The sequence below is a fragment of the Parus major genome, chromosome 3 (genome assembly GCF_001522545.3).
Source record: "Parus major isolate Abel chromosome 3, Parus_major1.1, whole genome shotgun sequence".
Taxonomy (NCBI): Eukaryota; Metazoa; Chordata; class Aves; order Passeriformes; family Paridae; genus Parus; species Parus major.
In genome coordinates, this window is record NC_031770.1 from 17,073,107 (window position 1) to 17,094,770 (window position 21,664).

The 21,664-nt window shown below is 47.5% G+C and overlaps 1 protein-coding gene across 1 annotated transcript in view; it reads right to left on the bottom strand.

Moving 5' to 3' along the window:
* The window catches only part of CAPN2 (calpain 2), a 23,326-nt gene extending 7,406 nt beyond the window's left edge, over positions 1 to 15,920 (bottom strand). Inside the window, exons 1-11 of the mRNA XM_015623347.2 lie at positions 15,675 to 15,920; positions 14,866 to 14,935; positions 8,760 to 8,878; positions 8,250 to 8,383; positions 7,232 to 7,400; positions 5,280 to 5,363; positions 3,745 to 3,830; positions 3,036 to 3,110; positions 2,658 to 2,818; positions 2,167 to 2,336; positions 1,573 to 1,584 (exon numbers count right to left, since the gene is read on the bottom strand). Coding sequence (XP_015478833.1) covers positions 1,573 to 1,584; positions 2,167 to 2,336; positions 2,658 to 2,818; positions 3,036 to 3,110; positions 3,745 to 3,830; positions 5,280 to 5,363; positions 7,232 to 7,400; positions 8,250 to 8,383; positions 8,760 to 8,878; positions 14,866 to 14,935; positions 15,675 to 15,911 — 1,317 coding nt within the window. The 5' untranslated portion in view covers positions 15,912 to 15,920. The remainder of the gene's footprint in view (positions 1 to 1,572; positions 1,585 to 2,166; positions 2,337 to 2,657; positions 2,819 to 3,035; positions 3,111 to 3,744; positions 3,831 to 5,279; positions 5,364 to 7,231; positions 7,401 to 8,249; positions 8,384 to 8,759; positions 8,879 to 14,865; positions 14,936 to 15,674) is intronic.
* Positions 15,921 to 21,664: the final 5,744 nt, after the last annotated feature.

The window sequence follows — 21,664 nt, forward strand, 5'->3', positions numbered from 1 at the left end:
AAATGAAAATAAAAGAAAAGAAAATGAAAATAAAAGAAAAGAAAATGAAAATAAAAGAAAAGAAAATGAAAATAAAAAGAAAATGAAAATAAAAAGAAAATGAAAATAAAAAGAAAATGAAAATAAAAAGAAAAGAAAATAAAAAGAAAAGAAAATAAAAAGAAAAGAAAATAAAAGAAAAGAAAAGAAAAGAAAAGAAAATAAAAGATGTCAGTTTGACAGAAGCAAAAAATAAGAGAAAGGGGGTGGGACTCCTGAGATGTGGCTGCAAATGCATTTTGCAATAAATAAGCAATAAATCATTCAGGTCATGCATTTGCTTTGCAGATGATGATGGGTGGCTGAAGACACTGGGAAAATTCTGCCACCAATAATTTTTTCTTTAAATTGAGATGACACATGAGCCATGTCCCTCTGGTGCCCAGAGCTGGTGCCACCTGCAGCTCAGCTCTGCCTCTGAGGTCAGGCTGCCTGTGAGCAGAGCCTGCTCATGGAGGGCTCCAAGAATAAAACAAAACAAAATAATGAAATAATATTTGGAGTGTAACATCTAGTGGAAGGTGTCCCTGCCCATGGCAGGGGGCTGGAATTGGATGATCTTTAAGGTCCCTTCCAACCCAAATCATTCAATGATTCTGTGATCTTCTAGAATGGGGTCTTTTTTGCAGGGGTCCTTTGCTGGGCTGTTTCAGCCGTAGAAGCCAATTTCAGCAATGTGCATCTCTCAGAAACCTCCTCCTTCCTGTCCTCCCAGATTTTTAAGAATGAAGAAAGAATTTAAAAAACCTGTCAGACCTGCTGAATAGTAGGAGACAAAATTCCACCTTTTGGGGGGAAAAGAGTCATGGGACTGTAGCTAGAATCATTTTTTTTATGAAAATGAGTGTTTTAACCAGTAAGGTGAGTGACAGAGCACTGCTAAGGCATTAAAAAAGTACATAAGAAATTTAATTAGCCAGTAGCCCCCTTTCTTTTGTTGATGAAACCATACTTTACATAAAAGCCTCTCATTTAGGCACAGCCTCAGCAGCCACAGGATGTCCCAGCTGCTTCACACAGACCCTCACAGGGACAGCAAACCCAGTATTGGGTTCAGTCCTTCCTCTGAGGAGCAGTAGCTCAGAGGCATGGCTGCATTGCCACCCCTCTGTGACCCCTAGGGTGTACTATTAGCTGCCTGCAGGTAGAAATAGAGAGAAACCAAAACAGGTAATGCTTAGGGAAATGAACATAAACACCTCCTTGGAATATTATTCATGAGGCAAACATGAGCTCTGTGCAAACCTGGAAAAAGCAGCTGTGCTCTGGGAGAGAAAGTGTGGGGCTGGGCTGGGAGAAGAGCCACAGAAGAGGTGCTTTGGGGAATTTCTGTAGCACTGAGCACCCTTATCCCAATCCAGGACACTCTGAAAATGCAATGTGGGCTCAGGGGCCCTTCCAGAATAAATGGCCTCTAACTGTAGACTGTGCAGCCATGTTGTCCTGCAATGGAGTAGGATCCTCTGAACCTCTTCTTCCCACCAGCCATTGAGCCCCAACTCTGCACCTCGGCCACCAACCCATGCCACATACCTCTGGGGGCACCTGCAAGGAGAAAAGGAGAGAGTTATTTGCTTGCTGAATGGCATTTCCACCTGGTTTTCACCATTACTTAGAAAGGACATCCACATTCTTGAACAAAAAACAACAAAAAAGCCAACACCAAAAAGAAAAAAATACTTGGCTTGAGGGGAAGGTGGGTGTTGGGCACATCACACAAGGCTGAGTGCTGGCTCAGCTCCCAGCTCCATCCCTGAGGCAGGTGAGGCTCACCTGGGGCAGTGTGGGCACAGCCTGGCACAGCCTGGCTGGTTGTGGCTTCCTGCTGAATCTTCTCCCTGCAGCCCACCCTGATTTTTATTGTAGGCTCAATTTCTCTACTATTCCTCCCCATCTCCTCTTTCACACTCCTGCCTCTCTGACCCCTCTACCATCGGGAGAAGAGACAGGGGCTAAGCAAGACAATAATGCAGCATTTTCTTTCTTTACGGCTTCCTTGCTGCAGCTGCTGTCCAACTCAACCCATCTGAGTTTTGATGGAAAGCCCAGCATGGGAACTGCACTATCCCATTTATAGGGGGAATGATTTTCCCTTTTCCTCCCACGTTCCTGCACAGCCTTCCTTGCCTCATAGATGGCAAAGCCGATGGTGTGCATGTCCTCCCCCATCTTCCTCTGCTTCCGACGGTGCTTCTGGATCAGCCCAACGAGGAAAGTGCAGCCCCCCTCAGGATCATCGGGGTCCTCATCCTCTTCCTCCAGCTTGATCAAATACTGCGGATTTGTCCAGAAAGTGTCTGGGAAGTGGATTTAAGCAAACTGCTCAGAGGCTTCTTCAACAGCAACCGTGAAGATGTTTGAACATGTCAGCTAGGACAGAAGTGGCTCTGACTGCCAAACTCAGCTGTGAGAAGAGAAAAACCAATGCCCTGCCCTGCCCACTCCCACCCCAGCCTTTACAACCACAGCTGACCCTCATCAGGGAGCCACATTTCCCAGACACCTGCACTTTTTGGAGATCAGTCCTAGATATCCCATCACCCATCCTAAACCATCTCCTGGAAGCTCCCAGAGAAAGCACAAGTGGACAAGTAAAAGGTTTCTCCAGTTTTTCTTACTTGGGTAATTCCTGCAGCCCCCTGCAGTGGCTCCTCGCCTCCAGTTCCCATCCAGCTTCAGCAGGCTCCACTTCTTGTACCTGTCACTTGCCAGGGTGTCTGGAGTCAGGTTGCAGATCTCCAGGCGGGAGTAATGCCTCAGGAAGTCATTGAACGCCATCCTGTGGGAGGCAATGCCACTGGCAATGTCTCCTCAGCAGGGACAGCTTTTCCATACCTTGTCCATCCTCCCTCCCTGTCACTGTGGTTTAGCGCTATGGGTTGGGGTGAATTTGCACACTCGTCTTGGAGAGCACACCGGGAGAGGTTACTTTGCATGAATAAAAGCAGAGAAGTTGACATTCCCTTCTGCTGGAATGGGAGCCCAGTGACACTCACCAAAATTCCCCATCTTCGTGTCTCCTGGTCAGTCGCTCCCGCACCTCAGGGTCAACACCACTCCAGTTTGGGCAGCTGGAAGAGAACCCCACATCAGCTACCATGGGAAAGGTGAAACCCTAATGTGGCTTTTCTGGCACAAGATCTAACTTTCAGCAGATCCAGAATTCTCAAACCACTGCAGAATTAAAAAGAGATGCACCTGGCACATAAAATACCTCACTTCTCAAATATCCAAGGGAATGATGAGAAACAGGGTGTTATTTTTAGAAAGTGCTAATGCCTGGACTGAGACAGAAAAAGGAAGTCAGAATAAAAACTGCCCAGCCACAGAAGTGGGTAAACCCCAGCTTTGATGGCTAACAGCAGAAATGGATTTTTAAAGCCCTTTTAGAAAGTGAGTTTTCAGAAGCTCACCACTGAATCCAGGCTGGTAAATAAGCAGAAACTACCGGGACCTTTCTAGGGTTCACCAACCAAACCACTGCATCTTACACAAAGACTGGAATTTGCATGAGAGGCACCACATCCTGTGATGGCTAGGAGGGAGATGACAGTGAGGGAATGCATCTCTCTGAAACAGTTCCATGTGACACCACATCCAGACAGGAGTTGCAGAGGAATTTCAGGTAGGAAACACAAAAGCACAGAAACATGACTGCACCCCTGCAGGAAAGGGCTACTGGCAGCAAGGAAGCCATTGACTCACTTGTCATTCCATTTCCCAGTCCACTCCACTTCGCCCCAGGGGTTTCGGATTCTGATCAGCTTCTGCATTGCTCCTCGGAAGTTCACCTGATGGGATCAGAAGTGTATGGAGAGTTACCAGGGACTCAGCACCACACTCCCTCTCTCATCTTCTACAGTAATTAAAAACACAACAGAGCAAGTATCTCAGTTCTAGGCATGACAACATGCACACATCTGCTCCAAAAGACCTAAGTCCAACTGATTCTGAGTGAACTTCACACAACCAGGCTTGTCCAGACAAGTTTTACAAGCATGCACAAACCAAAGCCCATGAAAACCAAAATGTCTGATTTGTGCTGCTAAAAAATCACCTTTGATAGGATTAAAAGCAAAGGGAATGTAAAACTGCTATACAAAAGCCAAAAAGCAGGTACAGAGATATTTCTCAAAGTCATCACTTAGATATAAACTGTCTATTCACATTCAAATGCCTTTTTACCCCCCTGCTTATATGTAAGACAAGACTGTTACGACAGCCAGAACACTCAGACTGGCCACAACCCCTCTGACCACACCAGTGCCCCACAGAGCAGCAGCCTCAGCCCCTCCTCTTGCCATCTGCTGGTCTCTGCAAACAGCCAGAGGCCAGGCCAAGCCCAGCTGTGAGAGCTCCAGTGGGAGCACCACTGCTTCTGGGGAGCACACAGCACCCGCCTGAGGCAGGAGCTGGTGCACCTCTGCAGCCTGAAGCCAAGAAAGCTGCAGAGCAGCAGCAGCAGCACAGTCCAGAGATGACACCCCAGCTGAACTACCCTCACAGAGTTTGCACAGACCTCCAAAGGAACAGCCTGGCTAAATCATGCCTACTGGTGAATGAAGGTGAACAAACTCCCTCTTCCCGGCTTTTGCTGTGAGGAGAAGACCAAATGCACACCCACAAACCAGCACAGCACGTCAGCAGCTCTTTACCCCTCACCCTGAGCTTTCAGGAATCATTTTGGAAACAATTATCAGTGAGCTAACCAAGAATCCACTGCACACATGGAAGGATGCCATGATCTGCTTCCTTCGTTTTGTCTTGCCTTCACCAGTCACCCGCTCTTGGGCAGGCCCCTTGTGTTTGAGCACCAAGCCCAGCTGAAAGGTGCTGTTCAGCAGGCACTTCAGGGACAACAACATATGATTTTTTTTTGCTAAGGACATTTCTTGCTGTGCTTCTAAGGTACAAAGTGTGGCCTGCTGTACAGAGCTGCACTGAAGGGCCTGGTCACCAGCAGAGGGTAGCATGACCTCTGCACAGAGCTGCTCACCACCCTGCTCAGTGGGAAATAGCCATGCTTATGGAAAAACAGGGTGTTTTTTTTTTGGTCAAACACCCAGAAAGGCAAATCTGTGTTTATCCAAAACATACCATCTAATTAAGCATTCCTTCAGAAGGAAGAGACTCAAAACCCAATTCAGTAAAACGGGTGACACTTAAGAATTTGCAGGGTTGAAGATGGGTTTGTGGTTGCCACACACAAAAGCTGCTGCACCTTGAGGTGGCACACCTACCTCCTCTGCCCCAGTGACCGAGTAGGCATGTCCCTTCACCAGCTTCTGGGAAGTGACAGCTTCTGTTTCTGCAGCACTGGTGATCTGAGGAGCAAAGGACATCAGTGATTGCAGCTTCCCACAGGCAGGGGATCCAACAGAACAAAGCTTCCCCCTCCGACTGTGCTCTCGTCTCGCTGTGAGGCTGCAAGAGTGGCTGAGCTGCTGCACCAAGGCAACAAGTGTGGCAGAGCAGGGAGAGGGGACAGCAGCACACGTGGTGGTGCTGGAACCTCAGGGACCATGTTTGTGCCATGGGTGCTCATCAGAAACCTGGCCCTGCAGCAAAGTTCCCTCCTGGCTCCAAAACACTTGGTGTGGTGCAGCCACTCTTGTGCATCTCCAAAAGGGACACGCTGGATAAACTCCATATTCTCAAGGGACCAGGAGAAAAATGGAGTGACCAGCCTGAAGCTACACTGGGATCACACCCAGGTCCAGCAAATTGCAGGGTCAAAACATCCCCTTCAGCTCCAAAGCAGGGTGGGAGGTTCCCCTCCCTTTCCCCAGCTCTGCAGCAAGGGAAGAGGCTGAACTTTGGATGCCATCCATACCTGAAGGCACATCCCCTCTCAATTTTTCACAGCCATTGCTTGGGCAGTCTGGCCTTTAAACACTGCAGAGAAAAGTCACTTATTGCCAGGCAGCGAATGTTTAACCACCTATGAAACATGTGGCTGTCACTGTCTTTCCACCATTTCAGAAGTGTGTGACCTTTAAACAATATTTGAAGCTTAAACAAACAGAGAGGATTGGATTGAGCAGGCAGGACTCCTGCTGTCAATTCATAGCCTATTACTGCCCCTCAGCACACTCTTCATTTAATGCTTAATCTCTGTGTCCCTATTTCTCTTGCAGATGAGAAGGAAAGATTTTACACTTTTTTTTTTTTTTTAAGGATAAACTCAGCAACAGTTAATTTACACTACAGAAAGTGCCAGCACTTATCAACAACATAATATATTTACTCTCCTCCCCAACCACCCAAGGGATTTGTATCAGTCTGGGGCAAAAATCCAGATGTCAGATTCTTATCTAAATGCAAACAAGTAAAACAGGCCTTGAAAATATCATGAAGTCAAATTGACATTAACCAAGCACTTTTCCTGCTGTGAAGCTTCCCTCTCCTGGGACTCCGATTAAACTTGAAAAATGGGAGGAAACATTTACATTTATATTATGAATGGAGTTTTTGTAAACATTTTACCTTCCCTTTAGACATAACTAACATGCAATCTCATTTGAGAGGAGGGTGATTACCACAATAACAATACTTAGATTCATTTCAGTAAGGCTAAAAGCAATGCTGAATCCTTGAAGGCAGGGCCAAAGCTCCTCTTTCCCATCTGGGTCCAGCTTCAGACAATGTGTCTTCCCATAAAACCTTTTAAAGGTCTGGCAACAGTCCGAGACTCTCTGCTTCAAGAACAGAGCCCAGATTTTTTGGGAACATTTTAGGTACAGCTTGTGCAACAAAAAGGCTGCAGCAAGGATGGACATTGTCACCTCTGAGCACCTGACTCCAAGAGCTCTCTGTCCAAACCCTCTTAGCCTGTGCCATCCTGCTGCCAAGCTAAGGCTTTCTTAGGAACACAGATGTCCATCAGGACCCCTAACAAGTTCCCTGTGTGGTTCATTACCATGAACCTACTAAACAGCAGAAGGTCCCATGGAAGAGGCACAAGGGAGGGAATGAGCTTTTTACATGAACTAAAGATGTTTTGTTTCAGCCCAACCCCCACGAAGAGCACATGCTTGGGTCACATTTGTGGGTCAAATTCAGGCACAAGGCAGAGCAGGGAACCATAGGAAGAGGGGACTGGCATCCTGTGTGCAGCTCCTGTGGGTGCAGCAGAGGTCCACCCCCAGCCTGTGTGCACAGCAAGAACCCAGAAATAAACCTGCTAACTCACATCAATGGAGCAGCCAAGGAGAGAGCCTTTCTGGAGTGCCTTCTGAATGATTTTGAAGAGGTTGGGGGGTGGCTTCTGCAGCTCATACCACTCTGCAATGCCACCAGTGAAGTCCTCGAAGCCTTCGGTGGTGCTGCCACCAGAGAGGGACTCATATGATCCGTTCAGCCTGCACAAAATGGGAGACAGACACAACCATCAGGTTCCCTGTTCTCCTCTTCTCTCACAGCCATCAGGCTCCCTGTTCTCATCTTCCTTCAGGAGAGGCACTCAATGTGCCAGCTGTCACGGCATTTCTGCTTTCAGGAGCATTACAGCAGCTACAAACGTGACCCTCAGCTTTGCTTCTGAGACCTCTGTACTTGGAAAGCCCAGCATAAAATATTACACAATCATGCATACACCTTGCAGGTTCAGTCATACCAATGACAGGAACCATGAATAATATCTGAAGAAAAAATAATATATTAAAAAAAATTAAGACCAAACAATTTTCCCTCTCTAGTTCTACAGTTTTTAAATCCCTTTAAATCCCTTTATGGGTCTGATTTTCAGCAGATCTAAATTTCTTAAGTCAATTCAAAATAGTAGAACTAGAGGATAGAATTCCTCTCTGGCCAACCCAAAAATGGAGATTCAGGTATGAGCACTGAACACTGACATGGGCACATGGACTGATGTGCTTTGCACACCGAAGCACTGCAGCTGCCAAGCCCTCAGAAGTGCACAGAGCACATGAAATGGAACTTCCCAGGCCCTGGTGACAGCAGACTGCTCCAGGAACAGCCTCACCATGAGATGCAAGAGCTACTTTTCTTGGCTGGCAACAAATCCAATGCTTTTGGCTCCTTGTCTTAGGCATCTGTCAACAACACTGTACCAAAGGAGCCATTGTGGGGATCCCCAGAAGCTGCAAAGGCTAATGAGCAGACTGACACTTTAATGCACAGCATCCATGCAGTTGAGGATGCTATGGAGAAGCAGGGAAGTGAGTGGGGGAAGCCTGGCCCTGACTCACTTGGCGTAGGCCTTCTCCAGCAGCGCGCTCCAGAACTCGCTGCCCTCCGCCGAGTGCACGAAGAGCAGCTCCCCGTTCTTGGTGGGCAGCCTGTCGTCCACCACCACGTCCACCCACTCCCCATACTGCCAGAACTGAGGGAAAGAGAGCACAAACATCCATCACCACCTCATGCTGTGCACTCCTGTCACCAGGACATTTATCTTTGAATGGCGATTTCCCTGGGGGAAAAGTAATCCCTGTCCCAGCCAGCTTCACCCACCCTGTTCAGGGATGCACATATTCAGCTGGCTCTTCTCAGGGAGGAAGGACCACAAAGGCAGCCCTTGCTCCCAGATCTTTGATTAATGGCCTTGTTCCTTCCACCACCCTTTTTAGATGTCTCCTTTTTTTTCTGTCTGGCTCTTTGACATCCCACAGAGCCATGCCAGGAAAGATCACACATGGATCACACATAGCCAGCCACACTGGCTCCTGCCCAATAAGGGGAAAAGATTGTTTTCCACATACCTGGAAGTGGAAAATTCCTGCATATTTATCCTGGAAGCTCTGGTCTTTGGGAACAACACGGGCCAGAATCTCTTCATTCAAGGTGAGAGAAGCAATGGCTGCCAAGAGCCAACAGTCCCCTGTAAAAAGAAAAGGAAAACAAAGCCCAAACCAGACAGCATTTATTATTCAAACTTTAGTTTTTGCATTGCATCAGGATTGTGCATTATAACCAATAATTCCCTCAGCTGAGATAGGATGATCCTTCCCATCACTTTATCTCTGAGACAGATCAAATATATGAATGCAAATATTCTCCAGATCCAGGCAAGTGTTTCCTCAAGACTAAAGTCATAAAAAAAAGTCAAAGCAGACCTTTTCTGACCTACCACCACAGTTATCTCCCATTCTGGCACTGTTGGAAAGAAAACTTAATATTCAATTGAGTGCCTGCATGATAGGAAGCAGCACAGAGAAGAGGCAAAGAGCCTGTGGGCACACACAGGTGCTTAGGTGTGCAATTTCTCCTCAAAGGGACAGTGTTTTCTCAGGCACAGGCTGCATTCTTTTCCCTTCCCCATGTTTAATAAACATGTTGCCTCGCTATCCAGAGACTTGTCCTGTGGGCAAGCTCCGTTTAAGGTCTCTTGCCATCCTCCCTGCGAACAGGAGCTCCTTTCACCTTACACATCTCTGGAGGCTCTTGCTCGAGGCCTCTCTGTTTAGTCCCATGTCTGGTCTCCAGCACAGTCACAGAGAGGCAGGAAAGGCCTGAAGGCAGGCACTGTTTCCCAGTCCCACACACCTCATCCTGCCTGGGATGGAGCCAACACACACCAGGCTGCAGACCACAGGCTGCCTTGGACAGTGTTTTTCACACTGTCTCCAGCAACGCAGAGGGAGGAAGAGACTTCACCTCTATAAACATCACACCTCTACTTTCTGTAATTCTTTTCAGAGCCCAGCTTTACTTTATCAGAGCAGTTACCCTTCTGCCCAGCCACGGCCTTCTGCAGCCCATTTGTGCGGTGGTCAGAGATTTAGAGATCCAGGTGATCCCCTGAGTGCCACAGCCCGACACAAAACTCCTTGTTACCTTTACCAGATCTGCTGTTCCCCTGCTCTGTGGGCAGAGGTCAGTGGGTATTGCACCTGAGATCCCACAAGAGAGTCCTGCAGGACTGCAGGTTCAGTGTGTGAACCTGCCACAGCTGTCAGCAGACAGAAGCCAGCAAAGCAGCAGTGCCTACACAGCCACCTCTCTCCCAGGGGAAAAGGCTCAAAAGCTTGTGGGTGAAAGCTGGGATCCAAATGGGAGAAAGTCTCAGGGTGAATTAATTCTAAAGCAGCCCTCGAGGTCCACCCTCAGGCCCAAATCCATCACTGCTCAGACAACAACAGCAGCAGGAGCACGGATAACCTGCAGCTCTCTCCAGGCTGCCCTTGCTTTGCATGGCTGACCCCAGCAGTAGCTCCGTGAAATCCGTCTGTCCCACACATCTTCTCACATCTCAGGAAAGGTAGAGGGGAAACTGCAGAATAATTTCAAAACCTAAGGTTCTTGTACTGCTTCACAGCCCAGAGGGGAAGAACATAAAACTTTCCCTTCAGTCCTGCCTCTGGCTGCTTGCTCTGCAATGGAAAATTCAGCATGTCAGAGACATTTTTAAACAGGAAAGTCACCTTGCTATTCTCCTGTCACAGGCTATGAAGCAATGATGAAATTCCCCTCCCTTCTCTGTCACAGCACATCCATCTTGCCCTGCAAAGTGGTGACTCCTCTCACTGCCTCCTTCAAGGAGCTGAGACCCTCTTCCCTGGGACCTGCATCCAGAGGTAGCAAAGGCATTTGCTGCAAAAGACAGGGCCAGGAGGAAAGAGTCTGGCTCAGAGGGCAGCTGTCACACCATTCTTCCCAAAAAATATTGGTATTTCTACTCCATACCCTGGGCAGGGGCTGGGCGGGCAGGGAGCAGCACAGGCAGAACAAATGAACAATTCAAATGGCAACAGCAGCTCAGGAAGGCTTGTCCAAGAAGCTGATCAAGCCTCCAGATTATGAACATACACTTTAATGCTGTAACACATCTTTGAGTCATGCTTCCCCTGGAGGTAAGAAGCATGGAAATTCAAGGAGAAACTCCCTCCAGAGGACCTCCACACCCACAAGCAGAATTTGTAAAGAATTTCCTTTACTTTCTAGCTGTCCCATCAAGGCAGACTGAAATCACAGCCTGTTGTAAAATCTCTCAGTTGAACTTTATACTGGTTTCTAACAAGAACTTGAAGTCAAACACAAATCTTAACTCTGACAACTCTGGGCAAGGTCTTGAGGTTTAAAGGCAGCTGCAGCATATATGGAAGACATCCTTTTGTTTCCACACTTAAAAGCACTCAGTAGCCAGGATATCATCTCTTCCTTTGTGAACAGCCATCACTAAAAGCACACCTGATAATTCAGACCCTGGGTGAGAACAGATCTTGTGATTATACCTAGAATTTCAGCCTGCACTAAGCAAGCCTGAGCATGGTCATTACCAAATAATGTGAACTTCCAGAACTGGTGCTTCTGTAAAGTTCTTGACAGTGATTTTCCTTTGATAGGGAAGAAAAGTCCAAGGAGAGGCTGACAGACAGGTTTCTCAGAGTCTGAAAGGAGTGTTACCAAGGCCACATTAATCATAAATAATTTTTGTAAATGAACAGTAGGCAGAACAAGGTTATCAGAAAAGGGAATATTATCAGGCTGTGAGTTTATCTATAACACATATTAACAAGAAGCACTATTATTTGTCCTGTCATGCTTACTCTTTCTTGCTTTCAATGTTTTATTGTATTTGTTATTTCCATATACCCATCTCTGCATTTATCTAATCTCCAGCTGTAACAAGAATGTTAGGGAAAAAAAAAAAGTAATTGCAAAGTGAGCATAAATAGCCGTAAGGGCTTAAAATTAGCCATTCTGGAAAGAAAAGACAAAACACACCCATCAAATGCCTGAAGGGCTGTAAGCAAAAGGCACCTCCTCTGGTCCCAGCACAGCTCACGTCAGAGTATGGGGTAAAAGGGAAAATGTACATTCTGCCAATCACAGACTCATCACTGTTTTAAACCAGTCTTAGATTAACAGCTACTGAATGTATTCATATTAATACCAAGGCACTCCAGAAAGTTTTCTGGTTACAAAAACGAGGCTGTGGCAACCCACTGGCAGTAAAGTGGCTGCCAGCATGAGAAAACCATGGGACTGATTTTCTAAATTCAACCTATTCAATTTGTTATTTTTTCACACATTTGTTACGTAAGGAGGAGACACCTGCATCCAAACAGCAGCTGGGAGATCCTGTGCTGTTTACACCCCAGTGTTGTGACACCATGGTGACATTTATTACAAAAAAAAAGGTGGTTAGGGGTGAACCAGGCTTCTCTGGCTTCAGATCCTCCCCTCAGCTGTAATGAGTCACCACATCTCATGTGCTGCCATTTGGAACCAAATACCATCACTGACTTTGCAGATCTGATACTGCAAAACCAACTCCAAATACTCGCCTTCAAGAGTTTCTCCTAAGGAAAAAATCCACAAAACAACAACAAAACCCAACAACAACAAACCAAAACAAAAAAAACCTCCCAAGGCGAGAATAAAGGATAATCCAAATCCCAAGGGGTAGAACTTTGGTGTCTGGAGAACCTTTTCTGCACTGATGATCAGCTATGCCTTATATGCACCAGTTTCTTATAGGCCAGGTCAAAAGCAATGAAACAAATTCTTTGCACCAGGCCAAAGACTCCTGAGCTAGAAGAAACTCTGCTCCTTAGCTGAGCTGTTTGGTAACACATTCCCTGTCAAGAAGCTGCCATGCAGATGTGATGAGTCTGTGAGCTCTGGATGCCTCATCTGTCCCTGCAGTACTCTCAGATGTTCTGAAGGGCTCAGCAACAGCAGTGCAACTTCCCATGGGCACAGGTCTGCTGCCTTTTGATCAAGCCTTTTGGGGGATAAATGAGACTACAAAAGCTTCCTATAGAAAAGAAGCAGCATAATAAGAAGTACAGGTTTTCAAAAGCACCTGACATCTTCCACTTTAATCTTCTCTATAACATCCTAAAACGTGACGGGACATGAACGTTCAAATAAATACAAAGTTCAAGTAAATGGAAGCTTAACCAAATTTATCAGTACAAATGCTGTTGTCAGATAGGGCAGTGGAAAAAAAAAAGTTTAAAAAAGCATTTTTACAGTGCATCTGCCAGCCCCATTGGGAAAAGAAGTGAAAGAGCAGAGAATCCATCCAGGCTCTTTGGAACTCAGTGGCTACACAGAGATAAGATCAAAAGCACCTAATTTTTAATCAACAATTGTCACACAATAGGAAAATCCTGTCCAGATTCATGAGGAGACAGCCAGGAGAGTCATCACAGTACTTAGTGATGGTGAAAAAGGAGATACAAACAAGAACACTGACAGCCTCTGATTCAGATATAGTCAGGAGGTACAAAAATACCAGCTGTGAGTCATTTCATATCCTCTGGTGATCCCATACAAGCCCATGAGAACATCTGACTGCTCCAAAGACCACTAGGGCAGCAAACACTTTCATCAATTTAAAACAGAGTTTGGTATTAGCAACAGCAATTTCACAACTCGAAAATGAAGCTTCAAATCTTTCATGCTCTTGCTGCCACAGCATCTGGAGAGAAAAGCTGGAAAAGCAGAAGGCAGAAAACAACTAAGTGACTCCAGAAAACAGCATCTCTACAGAAATGCCAGCTATTGAAATGGCATAACAGAAAACTTTAATTTCAATTTGAAGAACTTCTTACCATAAAGTTTCACAGTAAGAAGAGATAACAGATGTCTGGCAAGTGTGTTAAAGCACTGGGACATGCTTCATGCCAAACCAGTGATGGTGGGAGACATGGTATTGGGTGGAGAGAGCACAGGAAGGAAGCTGGTGACATGGCAACAACCTGAGGCACAACAGAGCCTGACCCACACCACCAATTGTACTGGGGCATGAGGAGAACAAAGCTCATAATCTAAGTATTTTTACTGTCATGGATTTTTTATACTAATTGTGTGTGGTTGTCAAAGCACTAACCTAAAAAACTTCTGAATGAGAACATAAGCACAAAATATAAGCTTCTCTGCCTGTTACATTTTTGAACACGAACCCACAAATAGCAGCAGTGGGACTAGAAGCTAAGTCACAGTGTGGTGAGTATTGGAAAGCAAACAAACAGAACTTGGTTCCTTTGCCAAGTGCAGCAGCACAGTACAGCTTGTATTAGTCATGTTTCCTGCAGAAGAGCTTTCTCTCAACCACGCTGTCTGTCTAATCTAAAATCCTCTCACTACAGCTATGGAATAGGAACCTATTGCTTTCACTTCACTTTATTTCTTCTCCTCATATCTCTGCAGACATCCTCCACCTGAAACCCCTTCTGTCAGGCTAGGCAGGAGAGGCTTCCAGATGGGGATAGCTGTGCACTCCCAGCCAGGCTAAGCCATTTGTTCCTCACTGTTCCCTGGCACTTCCCTGCAGCTCCCAGAACTCCCCTGGAGCCCCCACCAAGGGGCTGCCATTGCACAAACTGAGCAGAAGCCATGGCAAAAGCAGAGGGCTCACAGGCTGGCCCATCCCTCCTGAAACACCCCAGTTTTGTCTTCCTCAAGAGCTGGCAACTGGCAGGAAAACCCCCATACAACTTCTTTTCTCTCTACAGCATCTCCCCAGGTTTCAGGAGGTTCCTCCTGCTCGGCAGAATTCTCTCCCACTTGGGAAAAAGAAGTCCTGCTCTTCCAAGCAGGCTGCTAAAGACAGAAATGAATCAGGCTGTTTCACAGGGATGTGAACGTGGAAGGAACTGGCCACGATCAGAAAAGCCATCAGGAAACCAGTGTGTGCCACCCCTGTTTGGTGCATGCAGAAAGGCTGTGCTCAGTGGCCGCACACACGGTCCCCACCTGCAAATGCCAAGGAAAGGTGAGAAAGGTCTGATTTGACATGAAGGGAGGGGGTAGGATGCAAAAGGGGGTATTTACAGAGTGAGTTACAGCCATGTGGAAACCATATTGTCCTGGGGCAGCACCACATGGAAAACTCAATTTGTGCCCCCGCCTTACCTAGTGCCCCTTGGCAGATGTCCGTGCGAGTGGCACCGCCGGCTATGAACTGGGGGCTGGAACACAGCTCCTGGGAACACAACAAACCTTGCATTACACCGCAGGTAAGGCAGGGAACAAGGCCCCACTTGCAGCGAATTAACCAAACCATTGAGCACAGCGGATGAACACCACAGAGACGGAGCAGGGCATGAATGGGTGCGGGCACACCAAGCACGGTGAGAACGGGAGCTGGTGAGCAAAGCTCGTGTGCAGCCATCTCACTTCACAGGACGTGCCAGGAGGTGCACTGGTTCTCACACGGGCACACACCGCCCTGCCATTACCTCTCCACCACTGACTACACCAAGACGTGCCTGGAGGCACCCCGGAGTCCACCCGACCCCATGGCTCCCATGGCTGGCAGGGCTGCTTCGGGAATAAACCACACGGTGCTCAACTCGTGGCTCTGCTGAGGGAAAGAGTTATCGGAAGAGACGGCCCCAAGCGCCACCCAAAGCGATCTGTCCACACGGAGTGTTGTGGATAGAGAGGAGAACGACTTTTGGGATTTGTTTGTTTTCCAGGCAGAGCAGATCGCTGCCAGCCTGTCCCCGGAGCGAAGGGGAGCCCGCGGAGCCCCGAGCATCCGCGGCTGCACGGAGCGGCTCTGCAGCGCGGGGAGGGCTCGCACCGCGCCCGCCGCCCCCGCACCATTCAATCCACCCAAATTTACGGCGTGGGCGAAGGAGAAAAGCCGGGTGACGCTGTGGAACGACGCTACCGGGAATCGATGCTACCGGGGATCCCCCCCTGCCCCGCCGCCCTACCGTGGGTCTGCGCCAGACGACGCCCTGTGTCTTGTGCGAGCGGGGCCCCAGCTCCCGGTAGCCGAGGGCGGCGGGGCCGGCGGGGAAGGAGGGGTCCTGGAAGAGCCGCCCCCCCTGCAGGCACTCCTGGCGCAGGGGCTCAAAGCGCTGCCCCAGGTAGGGCACGGCGCGGTCGTGCTGCCCCGCGCCCGCCGCCACCGCCCGCTCCTTGGCCAGCGCCTCCGCCATCCCCGCCATCGCCGCCACCGCCCCGCCCGGCACCGCACACCCCGGCACGGCACATCCCGGCCCCGCCTGCCATCCCTCCCCTCCGCCGGCAGCCACGCCACCGCCCGGCACCGCCGCACCCCCGCATCGCCTCAACTCCCTGTGTCCCGCCAGTGGCCGATGGAGAAACTTCACCCTCCCGGTCCCTCCAGCTCCTTGCCCCGCGTGGAAACATCCCTGCCTCACTGGGCACCTCATCAGCTTCACAGCCGAGCCATCCCCGGCTCCCCTATTGCCACGTGTAAAGTCGGTATTTTCCGTGTAAAAACCAGAACGATCCATATCAATTCTCCACGTTTAGACAAAACACAAAAAAACCCAAAACAACAACAACAACAAAAAAAGGAAAACCTAGTATGGCTCAAATATCCCGCTATAGTGGGCCTGTATCCTATGTTGTCACCTTGTCATTACTTTGAACATTGCAAGTAACAGAGACCACTTACAGCTTCATTTGCTGGTGGTCACTTGTTTTGCCACTGCTGGCATGGACCCACCTGCGCTCCCTGCACAGCCCAAACCACAAACAGCAAGTTCCCCCAGAGTTTTCCCGAAACACACACACTCATGGTGTGGGGGAAGAGAGTGTCTCCATTTCGGCAGTGAGCTGCTGCCAAGAATGGCTGAAACGCAGCTGCTGGCACCCGTGTAGAACAGCAATCCTCCGAGGGAGAATTCAAACCATTTCTTTCATATTTTAGCTCTGACTCAGGACGTGCTGGTGCCAGGCAGCGTTCCCAGCACACAGAGGCTGTGAGCCCTTCGTGCTGCACCCACCGCCCACGGTGGCCGCCCAGCTGCCCTGGAAGGACAGGCTCCTCTTCTTGCACATCGTTTCCAAGTCCTGGATGCACGAAACAGTGGTTTGGAGCCATCCTATCTGACTAAAATGAACACTATTGCTTGAAAAGCACTTAAAGAACCTTAAATTACCAGCAGTCCCGTTTGCTGAGATGTGGTGGGAAGTTTTCCTTCATTTCTGGTACATGGTGCTCCACTGTGTGCCACTGTCCGTTTGCTTGCTAGTTTTGCGCTTTCATCATCTATTATTCATCTTCCTAAGCCCAGCACAGGTCCTACTTGCACAGTTCATGGGAAGCCATTGCCATTAAAGAGGAAAAAGAGCTAAGCATTGCCCATTCAGTTCCCAGTGTAGCCCCCAAAATCTTTTTGAAGTTGGATACGAATGGTCTGAGTACCACCTGTCTGTGTAGATCATGGCCATGCAAGAAAACAGCCCTGATACCACCTGGTTGCCCAAACCTGGCAAGGCACAGTCCAACTTTACTTTGAAGATGTCTCCTGCCCCCTACGCGTCAGAAGGGCTCTCTTTATAAAGGGAATAATGGCATTTTTGGCATTTTAGCATTTTTAGCAGCACCTGTGAAATCAATGACACGTGGAGAGCTGGAAGCTGCTCCTGCTGTAAGCTGTGTGCACTCAGCTGAGGGTGTGCCTTTAGCCAAGGTCTCCAGCATGGCTGTGCTGAAGCTCGAGCAGGACACAGACTGGCACCGGAGGATGGTTTTGCTCAGCTATTTAGATTTGTTAAGCACTGCTGAGTTATCTCACAGGCAAGGCTCTCTCCTGGAGACAGCATCTCACCACCTGGGAATTTAACTTGCAGTGGGCTGTGTTGCATCCTGGTGATGGATCTGGGAGCTGTAGAGCTGCTCAAAAAGTGTTTCTTTGGCTCCACGCAGTGGTTTGAATCCGTACTGCTGCCACAGGTCAGACCTCTGGTTTTACAAGAGTCAGGGTTAAAGGAAACTAGAGTCACTCCAAAGCAATGGTTTCCACTGGCCCACAAAACCAGTTTTGGTTTGTGAACTCCTCTGCTCTAGCTATTTTCCAGCAGATAGCTGGAGCTGAGCTGGGTTTGAAAATTTGTCATAGATATATAAATAAATAAACAAACAAACAAATAAATATTTGCTTTTCTTAGCTATCTCTTATGTGCCCCATAGATGATACTCACAGACCACTTTGGAATCTGCTGGCAGCTGACAGCCTCTGCTGGACAAGGATCAAGACCAAGAGTGTGCAAGACACTGATGTGGCTGCTCTGCTCAGTCAGAGCTACCAGAATTTTCTTAGAGTCTCTGTGGTGCAATGAGGGTTGAGACTGAGCCAAATGGAAAAGGAGAGGAACAGAAGGGAACAAAGCCAGAAAGAAACTGAACCAGCAAGGATTCAATGAAGCAGTGGGAGAGGTACCTGGGAAATGCAGGGAAGATGTTTATTTGCTACCCAGGCTTGTTAGACTCATCCCAAACATACAAAGCCTATACTGTCCCGTGTGCTTTAATGTCAGGACAAGGATATATTGGTGTAATACAGAATTTCTCTTATTATCTGGGAAGCTGGCTGTCCCAGCAGCCATCTGAACAGTACCTACCCACAAAGTCCTCTGCAGCCAGGTGAGTCAACAAGTCAACTACTTCCACTTCCAGCCCAGCAGCTGATGTGGATGGGAGCCCACAATTTGGAGGAAGGAAGAAAGTTCTTTTGAGCGCTATGTGAGCCAATTCCTTCATTTTCTGCATACTCACACAATATGCTCATTTTCTTTAAAGAAAGAGGTGATTTCCATTTGTCTGTGAGATCAGTGTAATGCTCTTAAGTGAAAGTAGCAGTTCCATGAATAGCTACCCACTTGTATCTCCCTCAAACCAGGCAATTTCAGGAGGAAAAAGAATTCTGATTTCTTCTTCATCTCCCTGCACACCTGCAGCTCTTCAAAGAAGTCACCAACTCTCACATTTTGCAAGTGAGTGGTTTCAGCTGTTGCTGCAGCAGCTCATTCTGGTTCCTGATAAAGAGCATCCAGCTGCCATTCACAGCATGAAGTTTCAGGCAGGATGAACTTATCCTTCCCTATGACCACACTCAGCAATTGTGAGTAACTCAGAACTGCTCTGCCTTGCATCATCCCTCCTCCCTCTCTCTTCTCTGTCCTTTCACTGTATATGGATACTGGGGAACAAATGGCCAACAGCTCAGGAAGGGAGGAATGGGCCCATCCACCTTCTGGGCTCCGTTCTCCTTCCCAGGAACTGTCCCATCCTCATTAGGATGAGGGTGGTTTCCCAGGGGAAGAGGCTTGCAGTAACAGTAGCGATGTTTGGTGAGGAAGGGAATTGCTTTCCTGTTTGAGGCTGGGATCTACAGAGGTACTGAGCTTTCCCCAATATCACAAGGTGGCTCCAGCCCTGGCCAGTTCAGTGTGACATGTCAGAGAGACCTGGGTCATCCTGCAAGATCCAGCTACCCTTCCCAGTGCTGAACCATCATTCTGGATCAACCCAACTCATGTTGTGGAGCTTCACATGTGGGGTGCAGGCATTACCTCTGCAGGATATCATCTTCCTCCTCAGGCACCAACAATTTTATGGCTTTTATAAAACAACCAAGCAGGATCAGAGCTAATTTCAGATGTGTTTCCCAATAGGAAACGTGCCAGGCTGCAGCTTCTAGCAACCTCTCCCTCTCCAAACACTCAGACAAAACATTTCAACCTCAAAAACAATAATCTTAGAGACAAACATTTAGGAAATTTCATATCTCCCAATGGCCTTGCTATTGATAGTCACTCCAGTCCCACAGTAATAGGGTGGGTAGGAACCTGTACATATAGCAAGCTCTCAGAATGAAACTGGTCTCTTTTCATGCTGCAGGGTCTACAGGACAGCAAAGCAGATTTAATCCTCATTATCCAACTGCTGCAGTACAGGAGAGACTTCTCATTTCTCTCTAATGCACTATATCAGAAATGTATCTGAAACTGCTGGGTAATTGGCAGTTATTTTCTTCTAAAGATTTCCCCATATACAGAACTGTCCTGACTGTGTGGAATTTTCAGCCTCTTCTTTGAAACCCAGGTGATGCATTTTGCCAGTTTAATTGGTTCTTCCTTATTCCCCTCATCCCCTTGCTATCATCAAGAAAGGGAAAGAGGGAAAGGAAGACGAGCCAGGCAAAAATATGCAAATCCTAGAAGCAACAGAAGTCAGAATAATTGTTATAACTTTTAACCCTAAGGGTTAATGCCACTTCAGCAGCAGTTTTTGAGTCGTGGTGAACCTTAAAACTTTTTCCTCCTATAATACAGCTGTCAGCTGTTGTCAACTATAGTCATTATTATCTCCTTTATATCCTCTAGATAGTGCTTGTGTATCACATTCTATACAAAATAGATCATGACACTGCTAATCAGGCTTGGAAAATGAACTTGAAGTGCTGTGACAGATCACTAGAATCAATCATTAGCTGTGGTGGACACACTGGGTGGCCACCTGGTCCAAGCCTCCCCAGAGAAAAGGGTTGTTCTCAGCCTCTTTCCAAATGTGAAAACTGAAATTAATTATTAAAATCTGATTGTATTATAGAATGGTTTGTTTTGGCAAGGACCCTAAATATCATCTTGATCCAACTCCCCTACAATGGGCAGGTACCATGTACCTTTCACTACAGCAGAGTGACCAAAGGCTCATCCAACTTGTCCTTGAACACTTCCAGGGATGAGACATCCACAGCCTCTCAGGGAAACGTGTTCCAGAGCATTACCATACTTATACTGAAGAATTTCTACTTAATGTTTTATCTAAACCTCCCCTTGGTCAGTCTGAAGATACATTCCCATTTGTCTTATCACTGCAAGTCCTGTGAAAATTCCCTCTCTAGCTTTCTGGTAGCCTCCTTTAGGAACTGGAAAGTGCTCTGAGATATTTCTGGAGTCTTTTCTTCTCCAGACTGACAAACCCCAGTTCTCTCAGCCTGTCTCCACAGGGGAGGTGCTCCTACCTTTTGTATGTCTTTCCCTGTTACACTCTGGTGCGTTCACCTCTGCTGTGCTTGCTCACATCTAGTGGCAACTGGAGTTACAGAGCACATAGAATATCAAGTGTATGTCTGAAAAAGCACATGGAAAACAAAATATTCCAATTGTTCAAAATGACCTTTTCCAGTTGCTGGAGCACTGTGCTTTTCCATGAACAAAGTTGCCAAACTTGCAGCTTACAGCAGTAACATCAAAGTGGGAGAATTCCTCCAGACCACAGGAAGAAAGGAAATTTCAGCACAAGGCACTGATGCAGGGTGGGGGAAGAAAGCAGTATTCTGTCTCATGAGCAAAGAAAGTGGGTACCCCTGAGTGGGTCTATTTGACAGGAAAACAAATCCATCCTGGAAAGAAAACCCCTCCCCTCAACCTTTTGTTATTCTACTCCTCACTCTGGTTCAGTACACAGACATGCCTGGAAGTACTGAAATGCAACAGGGATAAAATGTTGGCCACCCTTTTCCTTTACTCAATTTCAACAGAATTAGTTTAATTTTGGGGTAAATGATATATTGATTCCCTTGGCCCAGCCTTCACTGCCTGGAACTGACAAAGCAATTTTGTTTCCGCCTTTGCATTCACTCTCTTCAAATATTTGCAGACAAGCAACCTGGCTAGCCTCTGTTTGGACTCCTTATCTCACCAGGTTTCATTCCTTAAAAATTCTCTCTTCCCTTCTCCACACCTTCTGTCTAAATTTACCTAGAGGCAGTCATCAAACATGCTCCTTGTCAAGCAGTGTTACTGTTTGCCCAGCTCTCAGCTGGACACGTGGTGGCTTTGCTGGGGAACCCCAGCCATTACACAGGATGACAGCAGGGAGCAGCTGTGCTTCATGGAAAATATTTCCTCCTGCAGCTCCTAAACCTACAAAGGCAGCCAC